General features: G+C 39.4%; 1 protein-coding gene across 1 annotated transcript in view; it reads left to right on the forward strand.

Moving 5' to 3' along the window:
- LOC124285179 (fibrous sheath-interacting protein 1-like) overlaps nt 1–14941 on the forward strand; it is a 40540-nt gene that overhangs the window by 19324 nt on the left and 6275 nt on the right. The window contains 2 exon segments of the mRNA XM_046721364.1: nt 2898–3056; nt 4884–4999. Coding sequence (XP_046577320.1) covers nt 2898–3056; nt 4884–4999 — 275 coding nt within the window.

A 14941-nucleotide genomic window follows, 5' to 3' on the forward strand; every position in this document is an offset into this window, starting at 1 on the left:
TTTTCGAGTTAGATTGCAATTCATCGGTCCGCTTTTGAGCCAAACGGACTGTATGTGGTTATTTCTCTTCATAAGTATACAATGAAAGATACAAAAAAATAGCTCTTTTTGTGTGGAAGTGTCAGAATAATGGTGTAAGGTTTGTCCAAATTAACACATGGCATGGTTTATTCATTTTACATCTTCCATAGAAATATAGTTACAGTTTGATATCCTGTCATCACAATATTTCTTAATCAAATATGAATTGATTATATGATCGAAAACAATGGTTGTGAATCATGAAACATTTCTGACAAAAGCACACCTGGCCAATCAATATACTTCATTGTTTTATCTATAAAATGACACAAACAAGTTCTATGAACAAGACAGTTCTTTTAAATATTTCATAAAATATATCAATCATTTTCATTAATATTGTCAGTTTTACTTACATGGTCAAATTAAATCACTATTTATTAATCTGTTCATATGGAACTGCAATATTGGTCCCAATATATTGAATATTGCACATCATAGAAACTAAAGTACATTTTGCAGTTATGCCTACGTTTAATCTTCTAACACTTCTGTAAAGGTTTAAAATATGGTGAACTACACTAAATGTGTCAAGTTTTTATGTAAATATTATTCAAACAGGCAAAAACTTTCAAAATTAAAAAACTTATACCTATATCCACATATCATATGATATTGAACAAGGCTAAATGTAGATTATGAAATTAGTTCCATAAAAAAATATCTGAACGATATGCAAAATATACACTATAATACTGAAAATGTAATCAGCAGGATAGGGTGATTGTGTTTATGCTTATTCACCTCAATAGAAGTTGCCAAATATGTACAACAATGTTGGCATATGACATCACTACCAATGACCAATTTCTGACAAAAATGGTGGCTTCGCTGACATGGGTACGTAGGATTTTGTGAGGACCTCTCCCTTGATTCAGGGATGGTTCGTACACATGTGATGTAAGTAATCAGAATGATTCTGACTATCTGTATATTGTTATAGGTTTTTGTCATTTTCATTGTAAATAAGAGAAGAAGCCAGAAATGCTGATAATTACCGTTGTCGTACGGTATGACTTTGCATCAGTGATGGCATCATGCTGCAATCTGACAATTTTGAATGAATATCATTGTATTGTATCTATTTTTAAATTTCCTATTTCTTGCTATGATACTCTTTCCAAGCATTTTCAAAAGTATTGATCCAATGCAAGCAACAAATAGACGAATGGATGTCAGAAATTTTGAGAAAATGCTACGCAGTGTAAAAATCGGAATTTTTGTTTGTTTACATTTCAAACAAGTGCAGTCTTTCGAGCACAGCCTTCGTTTTCACACCCAATATCTTTTGTTTTATTTCATCTAGACACTTGGTATTGGTGACAAAGACCATTTGTAATTTGATTCTAAAATGAATTGGGAATTCGGTGATGCATTTGTCATGAAATATATGTGATGTAATTGGCGTCTCAATTCCGGCCTTTGAGAAACGTGATTTGGTGAAACACTATCCAATATGGCGGAAAGCACACTTCGCCCTTTGTGTTAGTGGATTTTTTAAAACATCCCAACCAATTCTAGGTTCATGGGCAACGTTTCAGAATTACCATTAGTGATTTGATGAAAGACTGATATCAGTGATCATTAATATGCTATTTTTTACATTCAATACTCCAAGTAATTATCCGTTTTTACATTTCAAAACATACACCAAATAACGCTGTGAATCACGATTTCGTAATTTGTCAGAAATGGCAACATTTACGATGAAGCCTACTTTAAAAGGTTATTGTCTAAGATAATAGTGGATGGTATCAAGAAACAGGAAATTTCCTGCAGAAAATCGAAACTGTGAAGTGTATTTGTGTGCGTGATATATTTTGAATTTTATTTGACTTCAAAGTGAGGGTTGCAGAGGAAGGACATATATGTCCCTGTGGCATCCAGGGGGTTAAGGATGACATTTACAATATTTTAAAAGGATTTAATTTTATTTGGGATACATTTTTTGATAAGAAGAGGAAAGAAAACTCACTTTGAACTAAATGATTTATACAATATCTGTTTATTCTCCATTTATTCTTATGTTATTAGTATTTGTATACATAGTTTATGCATATTCCTTTCAATAATTTAATTTTGAAATTGGGAATAAATGTTTTAGGTAAATGATGACATTTCTTAATTTCTAAATATCACTCTTTGAATGTTAGACATTTGTTGAATTGTTATATTTTGTTTGAATTATTCTACTGTCTTGTTTCACTTTCATGATCAGCTTATTTTATATAGTTTGTTGTTTTTATTATTTCATTAGACATACCATTCACAGGCTCATATCTTTCACTGTCAAGTGTTAGGCAGTGTTACCATGGTTACAAGCAGGCAAAACACTATTTATGAACAATATTTTCTGAATGAATTTGAAAATATTTAGGCAAAAGCAATATATTTTTCAGTTTCAGTTCTGTTGATCATTGTGTATAATATAAGGTGGCTAAATACTAACGTGACACTGGTTAACATGAAACAAACTCAGGCAGATTAATAATCCTATTCCCAATCTAAGTTTTTTGTGATTTATTTTTTTAACATTGCAAAATTTTCTGTTGGCTATTCAATGAATAACAAAATATATTTTGTCTGGCCTTGAAAATTGTATTACACACAATCATTTAATGAAAGATGTCATATTTCTGTGTTAAACAAATATTTAATGACATCATATTTCTGTGTATTGACTGGTAACTGTAACACAATGTAACCTGGTGTGGTATAACTGTAGTATAACACATGTGAGGACACAGTATGACCTGTGGATGGTATGGCACTGATCACTGCATAGGTTTTGCTCACTCAGCACGTTTTCTTCACAGCACAAATTGTTCACTCGTGTGGACATTAGATCTGTTGGTGAAATAGAGCGCTATGGTGAACGAGCTCTCATTGAAACCAAAGAACAGAGAGAAATGCAGGCCAGGTTACAGAGGATTGAAGAACAACTAGCCAGATTCAAAAACCCTGAAGAATTGGAGGTATTTTGTACCCAAAAGTTAACCTTGACCTAACCATGACCTTTACACTTTGACCTTGAACTAACACATTCCTGAAACCTACAACCTTCAACCTTGACCTCTGCCGTACAGTATTAATCCTAACCTTGAAGTTTCAACGACCCATTATCTTCTTTTATAAATGACTATCCTGTTATGCATGACCTTGACCTATTGTATTCATTACCTTTTTGTTTTGCAACAAGTAGATTTTAACAGATAATAGTAGAAGCTTGCCCTTGTCTCACACCCTGCATGGAGAACATGCAGGTGCCTCATTATATACAGCATTACCTATCTGGTGTGTGATAACTGAAATTATTCCGGTGGGAATAACCAGATACATCTCCTGGATCTACTGAGTCACTTTGTCATCACATGACCATAACCTTGGAAAGAGTCACACTGTAGTTTAGAAAGAAGAAATTGATCATGCTCCTACGGTCCTGGAGTAAGATCCGTTGATCCAGATTCATGTCAAGACCCTGCCTAATGACACATACGTTGTTGTGTAATTATCTGTTATGTATTGGTATTACTGTGAATAGAACTGGCAATCTGTTGTAGAACAATCCACTGTTCACAGGTAGGTAGCTCGGTAGGAAGTCCTGGTTTCATTAGGCCCTGGCATCCGGTGCCATTAAATATATCAAGTGGTGTGACTTCTTTGACTGAATGTCGTCATGCCTCAATAGATGCACCTGATCACTAGAAACTTGGGCCGGTCTTGATTTCCACAGTGTGGCATTAATTAGGGAAGTTATTATGACAAAGCACTTTGCTTTTGTATTTGTACAGGTAATACAGGTGAGTGATTTTGTTCCTAATCAATTTTGCCTGACGAAGCGAACAAGGCTCATGCATGCATAGAGTGTTCCACATGATTTGACGTTTGTGTATGAGCTTCAGTTAGACATTGTATACACATAATGGATGATACGGGTCAAGGCTTATTCAGTGAAGCTCTGATAATCATCATGTGCAATTTCCAGCGACAGTCTCTGGATTTGCAGAGGAAGAGATTATAATGACAAGGACCTAAGTGGCAGCCTATATATTCTACTCACAGGAAGTAAAGGAACACTGTAGAGGGTTTCATTGTTAAGGTTTCACTCTGAAGGGTTTCACTGGAAAGGGTTTCATTGTTTTGGCTTCACTGCAGAGGGTTTCACTGGATAGGTTTTCATTGTGAATGGTTTCACTCTAAAGGGTTTCCCTGCATTCCCTTCTAGGTAACACGCAATTTAATGACGTTAACAGGTGCTGCAGTTATAACTGCACAACGTATATAAATTTGTGTTTGTCACATATTTTTGTCAAGGGTGAATTTAAGACTTCATTTGTAAAGGACAGGAAGCTTTGTTAATTTTGTAACACATAAGATATGTTTCATAACTGCTGAAATATCAACCCATTTTAATTTCATGATTTGTAGTTTTTCTTCATCTAGAAAAAATGTATTTCCTCCAAACAAAAGTGCTCATCTTCTTACAACTTCTTGTGATTTTAGAATAATTGGGAGATTTCATCAGCTGGGGCACTGTTGTCATTAAACTTCATTTACTTTTTCTTCTGAAAAAAATGAATACATTTTGTCCTTACATGTGTTTTATGAAGTAAATAATTTTTATAACATGTTAGGCTAAGATGTGTTGTATATTTGTTTGATAACAATAACAATTAGATTATCATGCTACATTCATGCAGTGGTTAATTGGAGCATGAGAAATTATGTACACGGTTTTATCACTTTTATGGTTTTAGCATGTATTCTTCATTGTTCTAGATGCTAACATGTTATTTCCCCAGATTGAGACACCAAGGTTATCGGATGATGCTTTGAAAGGCCTGATAGACCAGTGTGTGCGGTCTTTGTCTCGCTCATCCTACGCTGACGATGTGTCGGTCAATGAGTCGACACCCAGGTCAGTCTTACTACACAGTGTTACACATCTTCAGCCATGTTTCCACAGATATTACTGGATCTTTTTCATATCTGCTTCGCCACTCAACATTCTGGTATGATAAGTTTCCAGTACTCACAGTAGTTGGTTGTGTGTGCAGGGATTCATTCTGGTATGATAAGTTTCCAGTACTCACTGTAGTTGGTTGTGTGTGCAGGGATTCATTCTGGTATGATAAGTTTCCAGTACTCACTGTAGTTGGTTGTGTGTGCAGGGATTCATTCTAGTATGATAAGTTTCCAGTACTCACTGTAGTTGGTTGTGTGTGCAGGGATTCATTCTGGTATGATAAGTTTCCAGTACTCACTGTAGTTGGTTGTGTGTGCAGGGACTCATTCTGGTATGATAAGTTTCCAGTACTCACAGTAGTTGGTTGTGTGTGCAGGGATTCATTCTAGTACGATAAGTTTCCAGTACTCACTGTAGTTGGTTGTGTGTGCAGGGATTCATTCTAGTATGATAAGTTTCCAGTACTCACAGTAGTTGGTTGTGTGTGCAGGGATTCATTCTGGTATGATAAGTTTCCAGTACTCACTGTAGTTGGTTGTGTGTGCAGGATTCATTCTGGTATGATAAGTTTCCAGTACTCACAGTAGTTGGTTGTGTGTGCAGGGATTCATTCTGGTATGATAAGTTTCAGTACTCACTGTAGTTGGTTGTGTGTGCAGGGATTCATTCTGGTATGATAAGTTTCAGTACTCACTGTAGTTGGTTGTGTGTGCAGGGATTCATTCTGGTATGATAAGTTTCAGTACTCACAGTAGTTGGTTGTGTGTGCAGGGATTCATTCTGGTATGATAAGTTTCCAGTACTCACTGTAGTTGGTTGTGTGTGCAGGGATTCATTCTGGTATGATAAGTTTCCAGTACTCACTGTAGTTGGTTGTGTGTGCAGGGATTCATTCTGGTATGATAAGTTTCCAGTACTCACTGTAGTTGGTTGTGTGCAGGGATTCATTCTGGTATGATAAGTTTCCAGTACTCACAGTAGTTGGTTGTGTGTGCAGGGATTCATTCTGGTATGATAAGTTTCCAGTACTCACTGTAGTTGGTTGTGTGTGCAGGGATTCATTCTGGTATGATAAGTTTCCAGTACTCACAGTAGTTGGTTGTGTGTGCAGGATTCATTCTGGTATGATAAGTTTCCAGTTCACTGTAGTTGGTTATGATTCATTCTGGTATGATAAGTTTCCAGTACTCACAGTAGTTGGTTGTGTGTGCAGGGATTCATTCTGGTATGATAAGTTTCCAGTACTCACTGTAGTTGGTTGTGTGTGCAGGGATTCATTCTGGTATGATAGTTGGTTGTCCAGGACTCACAGTAGTTGGTTTCCAGCACTCACCGTAGTTGGTTGTGTGCAGGGATTCATTCTGGTATGATAAGTTTCAGTAGTACTCACTGTAGTTGGTTGTGTGCAGGGATTCATTCTGGTATGATAAGTTTCCAGTACTCACTGTAGTTGGTTGTGTGTGCAGGATTCATTCTGGTATGATAAGTTTCCAGCACTCACTGTAGTTGGTTGTGTGTGCAGGATTCATTCTGGTATGATAAGTTTCAAGTACTCACTGTAGTTGGTTGTGTGCAGGGATTCATTCTGGTATGATAAGTTTCCAGTACTCACTGTAGTTGGTTGTGTGTGCAGGGATTCATTCTGGTATGATAAGTTTCCAGTACTCACAGTAGTTGGTTGTGTGTGCAGCGATTCATTCTGGTATGATAAGTTTCAGTACTCACTGTAGTTGGTTGTGTGTGCAGGGATTCATTCTGGTGATAAGCTTCCAGTACTCACTGTAGTTGGTTGTGTGTGCAGGGATTCATTCTGGTATGATAAGTTTCCAGTACTCACTGTAGTTGGTTGTGTGCAGGGATTCATTCTGGTATGATAAGTTTCCACTGTAGTTGGTGTGCGCAGGGATTATTGATCACATGGTATAGTTGGTTCCAGTACTCACCGTAGTTGGTTGTGTGCAGGAATTACTGCAGGATTCATTCTGGTATGATAAGTTTCCAGTACTCACTGTAGTTGGTTGTGTGTGCAGGGATTCATTCTGGTATGATAAGTTTCCAGTACTCACTGTAGTTGGTTGGTATTGTGTGTGCAGGGATTCATTCTGGTATGATAAGTTTCCAGTACTCACTGTAGTTGGTTGTGTGCAGGATTCATTCTGGTATGATAAGTTTCCAGTACTCACTGTAGTTGGTTGTGTGTGCAGGGATTCATTCTGGTATGATAAGTTTCCAGTACTCACTGTAGTTGGTTGTGTGCAGGGATTCATTCTGGTATGATAAGCTTCAGTACTCACTGTAGTTGGTTGTGTGCAGGGATTCATTCTGGTATGATAAGCTTCCAGTACTCACTGTAGTTGGTTGTGTGTGCAGGGATTCATTCTGGTATGCATGATAAGTTTCCAGTACTCACAGTAGTTGGTTGTGTGCAGGATTCATTCTGGTATGATAAGTTTCAGTACTCACTGTAGTTGGTTGTGTGCAGGGATTCATTCTAGTATGATAAGTTTCCAGTACTCACCGTAGTTGGTTGTGTGTGCAGGGATTCATTCTGGTATGATAAGTTTCCAGTACTCACTGTAGTTGGTTGTTGTGCAGGGATTCATTCTGGTATGATAAGTTTCCAGCACTCACAGTAGTTATTGTGTGTGCAGGATTCATTCTGGTATGATAAGTTTCCAGTACTCACTGTAGTTGGTTGTGTGCAGGATTCATTCTGGTATGATAAGTTTCCAGTACTCACTGTAGTTGGTTGTGTGCGCAGGATTCATTCTGGTATGATAAGCTTTCCAGTACTCACTGTAGTTGGTTGTGTGTGCAGGGATTCATTCTGGTATGATAAGTTTCCAGCACTCACCGTAGTTGGTTGTGTGCAGGGATTCATTCTAGTATGATAAGTTTCCAGTACTCACCGTAGTTGGTTGTGTGCAGGATTCATTCTGGTATGATAAGTTCCAGTACTCACCGCACTGGTTGGTGTGTGCAGGGATTCATTCTGGTATGATAAGTTTCCAGTACTCACAGTAGTTGGTTGTGTGTGCAGGGATTCATTCTGGTATGATAAGTTTCCAGTACTCACTGTAGTTGGTTGTGTGCAGGGATTCATTCTGGTATGATAAGTTTCCAGTACTCACTGTAGTTGGTTGTTAGTGCAGGGGATTCATTCTGGTATGATAAGTTTCCAGTACTCACAGTAGTTGGTTGTGTGTGCAGGGATTCATTCTGGTATGATAAGTTTCCAGTACTCACAGTAGTTGGTTGTGTGTGCAGGGATTCATTCTGGTATGATAAGTTTCCAGTACTCACTGTAGTTGGTTGTGTGTGCAGGGATTCATTCTAGTATGATAAGTTTCCAGTACTCACTGTAGTTGGTTGTGTGTGCAGGGATTCATTCTGGTATGATAAGTTTCCAGTACTCACTGTAGTTGGTTGTGTGTGCAGGGATTCATTCTGGTATGATAAGTTTCCAGTACTCACTGTAGTTGGTTGTGTGTGCAGGAATTCATTCTGGTATGATAAGTTTCCAGTACTCACTGTAGTTGGTTGTGTGTGCAGGGATTCATTCTGGTATGATGACCACAAGTTGGTTGTGTGTGCAGGATTCATTCTGGTATGATAAGTTTCCAGTACTCACAGTAGTTGGTTGTGTGTGCAGGAATTCATTCTGGTATGATAAGTTTCAGTACAGTACTTCACTGTAGTTGGTTGGTTGTGTGCAGGGATTCATTCTGGTATGATAAGTTTCCAGTACTCACTGTAGTTGGTTGTGTGTGCAGGGATTCATTCTGGTATGATAAGTTTCCAGTACTCACTGTAGTTGGTTGTGTGTGCAGGATTCATTCTGGTATGATAAGTTTCCAGTACTCACAGTAGTTGGTTGTGTGTGCAGGGATTCATTCTGGTATGATAAGTTTCCAGCACTCACTGTAGTTGGTTGTGTGTGCAGGGATTCATTCTGGTATGATAAGTTTCCAGTACTCACCGTAGTTGGTTGTGTGTGCAGGATTCATTCTGGTATGATAAGTTTCCAGTACTCACAGTAGTTGGTTGTGTGTGCAGGGATTCATTCTGGTATGATAAGTTTCCAGTACTCACTGTAGTTGGTTGTGTGTGCAGGGATTCATTCTGGTATGATAAGTTTCCAGTACTCACTGTAGTTGGTTGTGTGTGCAGGATTCATTCTGGTATGATAAGTTTCCAGTACTCACTGTAGTTGGTTGTGTGCAGGGATTCATTCTGGTATGATAAGTTTCCAGGTTTGTGTGTGCAGGGATTCATTCTGGTATGATAAGTTTCCAGTACTCACAGTTGGTTGTGTGTGCAGGGATTCATTCTGGTATGATAAGTTTCCAGTACTCACTGTAGTTGGTTGTGTGTGCAGGATTCATTCTGGTATGATAAGTTTCCAGTACTCACTGTAGTTGGTTGTGTGCAGGATTCATTCTGGTATGATAAGTTTCCAGTACTCACTGTAGTTGGTTGTGTGTGCAGGATTCATTCTGGTATGATAAGTTTCCAGTACTCACTGTAGTTGGTTGTGTGTGCAGGATTCATTCTGGTATGATAAGTTTCCAGTACTCACAGTAGTTGGTTGTGTGTGCAGGGATTCATTCTGGTATGATAAGTTTCCAGTACTCACTGTAGTTGGTTGTGTGTGCAGGGATTCATTCTGGTATGATAAGTTTCCAGTACTCACTGTAGTTGGTTGTGTGTGCAGGATTCATTCTGGTATGATAAGTTTCCAGTACTCACTGTAGTTGGTTGTGTGTGCAGGGATTCATTCTGGTATGATAAGTTTCACTCACTGTAGTTGGTTGTGTGTGTGCAGGATTCATTCTGGTATGATAAGTTTCAGTACTCACTGTAGTTGGTTGTGTGTGCAGGGATTCATTCTGGTATGATAAGTTTCCAGTACTCACTGTAGTTGGTTGTGTGTGCAGGGATTCATTCTGGTATGATAAGTTTCCAGTACTCACTGTAGTTGGTTGTGTGTGCAGGGATTCATTCTGGTATGATAAGTTTCCAGTACTCACTGTAGTTGGTTGTGTGCAGGGATTCATTCTGGTATGATAAGTTTCCAGTACTCACTGTAGTTGGTTGTGTGATGCAGGGATTCATTCTGGTATGATAAGTTTCCAGTACTCACTGTAGTTGGTTTGTGTGCAGGGATTCATTCTGGTATGATAAGTTTCCAGTACTCACAGTAGTTGGTTATTGTGTGCAGGATTCATTCTGGTATGATAAGTTTCCAGTACTCTCACTGTAGTTGGTTGTGTGTGCAGGATTCATTCTGGTATGATAAGTTTCCAGTACTCACTGTAGTTGGTTGTGTGTGCAGGGATTCATTCTGGTATGATAAGTTTCCAGTACTCACTGTAGTTGGTTGTGTGCAGGGATTCATTCTGGTATGATAAGTTCCAGTACTCACTGTAGTTGGTTGTGTGTGCAGGGATTCATTCTGGTATGATAAGTTTCCAGTACTCACTGTAGTTGGTTGTGTGTGCAGGGATTCATTCTGGTATGATAAGTTTCCAGTACTCACTGTAGTTGGTTGTGTGTGCAGGATTCATTCTGGTATGATAAGTTTCCAGTACTCACTGTAGTTGGTTGTGTGTGCAGGGATTCATTCTGGTATGATAAGTTTCCAGTACTCACTGTAGTTGGTTGTGTGTGCAGGGATTCATTCTGGTATGATAAGTTTCCAGTACTCACTGTAGTTGGTTGTGTGTGCAGGGATTCATTCTGGTATGATAAGTTTCCAGTACTCACTGTAGTTGGTTGTGTGCAGGGGATTCATTCTAGTATGATAAGTTTCAGTACTCACTGTAGTTGGTTGTGTGTGCAGGAATTCTGGTATGATAAGTTTCAGTACTCACTGTAGTTGGTTGTGTGTGCAGGGATTCATTCTGGTATGATAAGTTTCCAGTACTCACTGTAGTTGGTTGTGTGTGCAGGATTCATTCTGGTATGATAAGTTTCCAGTACTCACTGTAGTTGGTTGTGTGTGCAGGGTTCATTCTAGTATGATAAGTTTCAGTACTCACTGTAGTTGGTTGTGTGTGCAGGGATTCATTCTGGTATGATAAGTTTCCAGTACTCACTGTAGTTGGTTGTGTGTGCAGGGATTCATTCTGGTATGATAAGTTTCCAGTACTCACTGTAGTTGGTTGTGTGTGCAGGGATTCATTCTGGTATGATAAGTTTCAGTTCTGCAGTTGGTTGTGTGTGCAGGGATTCATTCTGATGATAAGTTTCAGTACTCACTGTAGTTGGTTGTTATGTGCAGGGATTCATTCTGGTATGATAAGTTTCAGTACTCACTGTAGTTGGTTGTGTGTGCAGGATTCATTCTGTATATGTTAAGTTTCAGTATGTCACTGTAGTTGGTTGCGTGCAGGATTCATTCTGGTATGATAAGTTTCCAGTACTCACTGTAGTTGGTTGTGTGTGCAGGGATTCATTCTGGTATGATAAGTTTCAAGTACTCACTGTAGTTGGTTGTGTGATGCAGGGTTCATTCTGGTATGATAAGTTTCCAGTACTCACAGTAGTTGGTATGTGTGTATGCAGGTTGGACATTATGTTCATTCATTCTGGTATGATAAGTTTCATTTCACTGTAGTTAGGTTGTGTTGATGCAGGGATTCATTCTAGTATGATAAGTTTCAGTACTCACTGTAGTTGGTTGTTGTGTGCAGGGGTATGATAAAGTTCCAGTACTCATTCTGGTATGATAAGTTTCCAGTACTCACTGTAGTTGGTTGTGTGTGCAGGGATTCATTCTGGTATGATAAGTTTCCAGTACTCACTGTAGTTGGTTGTGTGTGCAGGGATTCATTCTGGTATGATAAGTTTCCAGTACTCACTGTAGTTGGTTGTGTGTGCAGGGATTCATTCTGGTATGATAAGTTTCCAGTACTCACTGTAGTTGGTTGTGTGTGCAGGGATTCATTCTGGTATGATAAGTTTCAGTACTCACTGTAGTTGGTTGTGTGCAGGGATTCATTCTGGTATGATAAGTTTCCAGTACTCACAGTAGTTGGTTGATGTGCAGGGATTCATTCTGGTATGATAAGTTTCCAGTACTCACAGTAGTTGGTTGTGTGTGCAGGGATGTTTCCAGTACTCACAGTAGTTGGTTGTTGTGCATTCTGGTATGATAAGTTTCCAGTACTCACTGTAGTTGGTTGTGTGTGCAGGGATTCATTCTGGTATGATAAGTTTCCAGTACTCACTGTAGTTGGTTGTGTGCAGGGATTCATTCTGGTATGATAAGTTTCAGTACTCACTGTAGTTGGTTGTGTGCAGGGATTCATTCTAGTATGATAAGTTTCAGTACTCACTGTAGTTGGTTGTGTGTGCAGGGATTCATTCTGGTATGATAAGTTTCCAGTACTCACTGTAGTTGGTTGTGTGTGCAGGGATTCATTCTGGTATGATAAGTTTCCAGTACTCACTGTAGTTGGTTGTGTGTGCAGGGATTCATTCTGGTATGATAAGTTTCCAGTACTCACTGTAGTTGGTTGTGTGTGCAGGGATTCATTCTGGTATGATAAGTTTCCAGTACTCACAGTAGTTGGTTGTGTGCAGGGATTCATTCTGGTATGATAAGTTTCAGTACTCACTGTAGTTGGTTGTGTGTGCAGGATTCATTCTGGTATGATAAGTTTCCAGTACTCACAGTAGTTGGTTGTGTGTGCAGGGATTCATTCTGGTATGATAAGTTTCCAGTACTCACTGTAGTTGGTTGTGTGCAGGGATTCATTCTGGTATGATAAGTTTCCAGGGTTGTGTGCAGGGATTCATTCTGGTATGATAAGTTTCCAGTACTCACCGTAGTTGGTTCGCAGTACTTCATTCTGGTATGATAAGCCAAGCACTCACCAGTAGTTGGTTGTGTGTGCAGGATTCATTCTGGTATGATAAGTTTCCAGCACTCACCAGTAGTTGGCTGTGCGCAGGGGATTCATCTCTAGTATGCAGGGATTCATTCTGGTATGATAAGTTTCCAGTACTCACTGTAGTTGGTTGTGTGTGCAGGGATTCATTCTGGTATGATAAGTTTCCAGTACTCACTGTAGTTGGTTGTGTGTGCAGGGATTCATTCTGGTATGATAAGTTTCCAGTACTCACAGTAGTTGGTTGTGTGTGCAGGGATTCATTCTGGTATGATAAGTTTCCAGTACTCACTGTAGTTGGTTGTGTGTGCAGGGATTCATTCTGGTATGATAATCAAGTTTCCAGTACTCACTGTAGTTGTTTTGTGTGTGATGCAGGGATTCATTCTGGTATGATAAGTTTCCAGTACTCACTGTAGTTGGTTGTGTGTGCAGGATTCATTCTGGTATGATAAGTTTCCAGTACTCACCAGTAGGTTGTGTGTGCAGGGATTCATTCTAGTATGATAAGCTCCAGTACTCACTGTAGTTGGTTGTGTGCAGGATTCATTCTGGTATGATAAGCTCCAGTACTCACAGTAGTTGGTTGTGTGCAGGATTCATTCTGGTATGATAAGTTTCCAGCACTCACCACAGTAGCTGGTTTGTGTGTGTGCAGGGATTCATTCTGGTATGATAAGCTTCCAGTACTCACCGTAGTTGGTTGTGTGTGCAGGATTCATCCTAGTATGATAAGTTCCAGTAACTCACCGTAGTTGGTTGTGTGCAGGGATTCATCTCTGGTATGATAAGCTTCCAGTACTCACCTGTAGTTGGTTGTGTGTGCAGGGATTCATTCTAGTATGATAAGTTCCAGTACTCACTGTAGTTGGCTTGTGTGCAGGGATTCATTCTGGTATGATAAGTTTCCAGCACCACCGTAGTTGGTTGTGTGTGCAGGGATTCATTCTGGTATGATAAGTTTCAGTACTCACAGTAGTTGGTTATGTGTGCAGGAGTTCATTCTGGTATGATAAGTTTCAGCACTCACTGTAGTTGGTTGCAGGATGCAGGGGATTCATTCTGGTATGATAAGTTTCCAGTACTCACTGTAGTTGGTTGTGTGTGCAGGGATTCATTCTGGCATGATAAGTTTCCAGTACTCACTGTAGTTGGTTGTGTGTGCAGGGATTCATTCTGGTATGATAAGTTTCCAGTACTCACTGTAGTTGGTTGTGTGTGCAGGGATTCATTCTGGTATGATAAGCTCCAGTACTCACAGTAGTTGGTTGTGTGTGCAGGGGATTCATTCTGGTATGATAAGTTTCCAGTACTCACTGTAGTTGGTTGTGTGCAGATTCATTCTAGTATGATAAGCTCCAGCACCTTCACCGTAGCTGGTTGTGTGTGCAGGATCTCATCTCTGGCATGATAAGCTTCCAGCACTCACAGTAGCTATTGTGTGTGCAGGATTCATTCTGGTATGATAAGTTTCCAGCACTCACAGTAGTTGGTTGTGTGTGCAGGGATTCATTCCTGGTATGATAAGCTTCCAGCACTCACTGTAGTTGGTTGTGTGTGCAGGATTCATTCTAGTATGATAAGCTTCCAGTACTCACTGTAGCTAGTTGTGTGTGCAGGGATTCATTCTGGTATGATAAGTTCCAGTACTCACTGTAGTTGGTTGTGTGTGCAGGGATTCATTCTGGTATGATAAGTTTCCAGTACTCACTGTAGTTGGTTGTGTGTGCAGGATTCATTCTGGTATGATAAGTTTCCAGCACCAGTAGTTGGTTGTGTGCAGGATTCATTCTGGCATTATAAGTTTCCAGTACTCACAGTGGCAACGTGTGTGTGCAGGAATTCATTCTGGTATGATAAGTTTCCAGTACTCACTGTAGTTGGTTGTGTGTGCAGGGATTCATTCTGGTATGATAAGTTTCAGTACTCACAGTAGTTGGTTGTGTGTGCAGGATTCATTCTGGTATGATAAGTTTCCAGTACTCACTGTAGTTGGTTT

The sequence above is a fragment of the Haliotis rubra genome, unplaced genomic scaffold (assembly GCF_003918875.1).
Source record: "Haliotis rubra isolate DU_JTF1 unplaced genomic scaffold, ASM391887v1 Scf354, whole genome shotgun sequence".
In the NCBI taxonomy this organism is placed as follows: Eukaryota; Metazoa; Mollusca; class Gastropoda; order Lepetellida; family Haliotidae; genus Haliotis; species Haliotis rubra.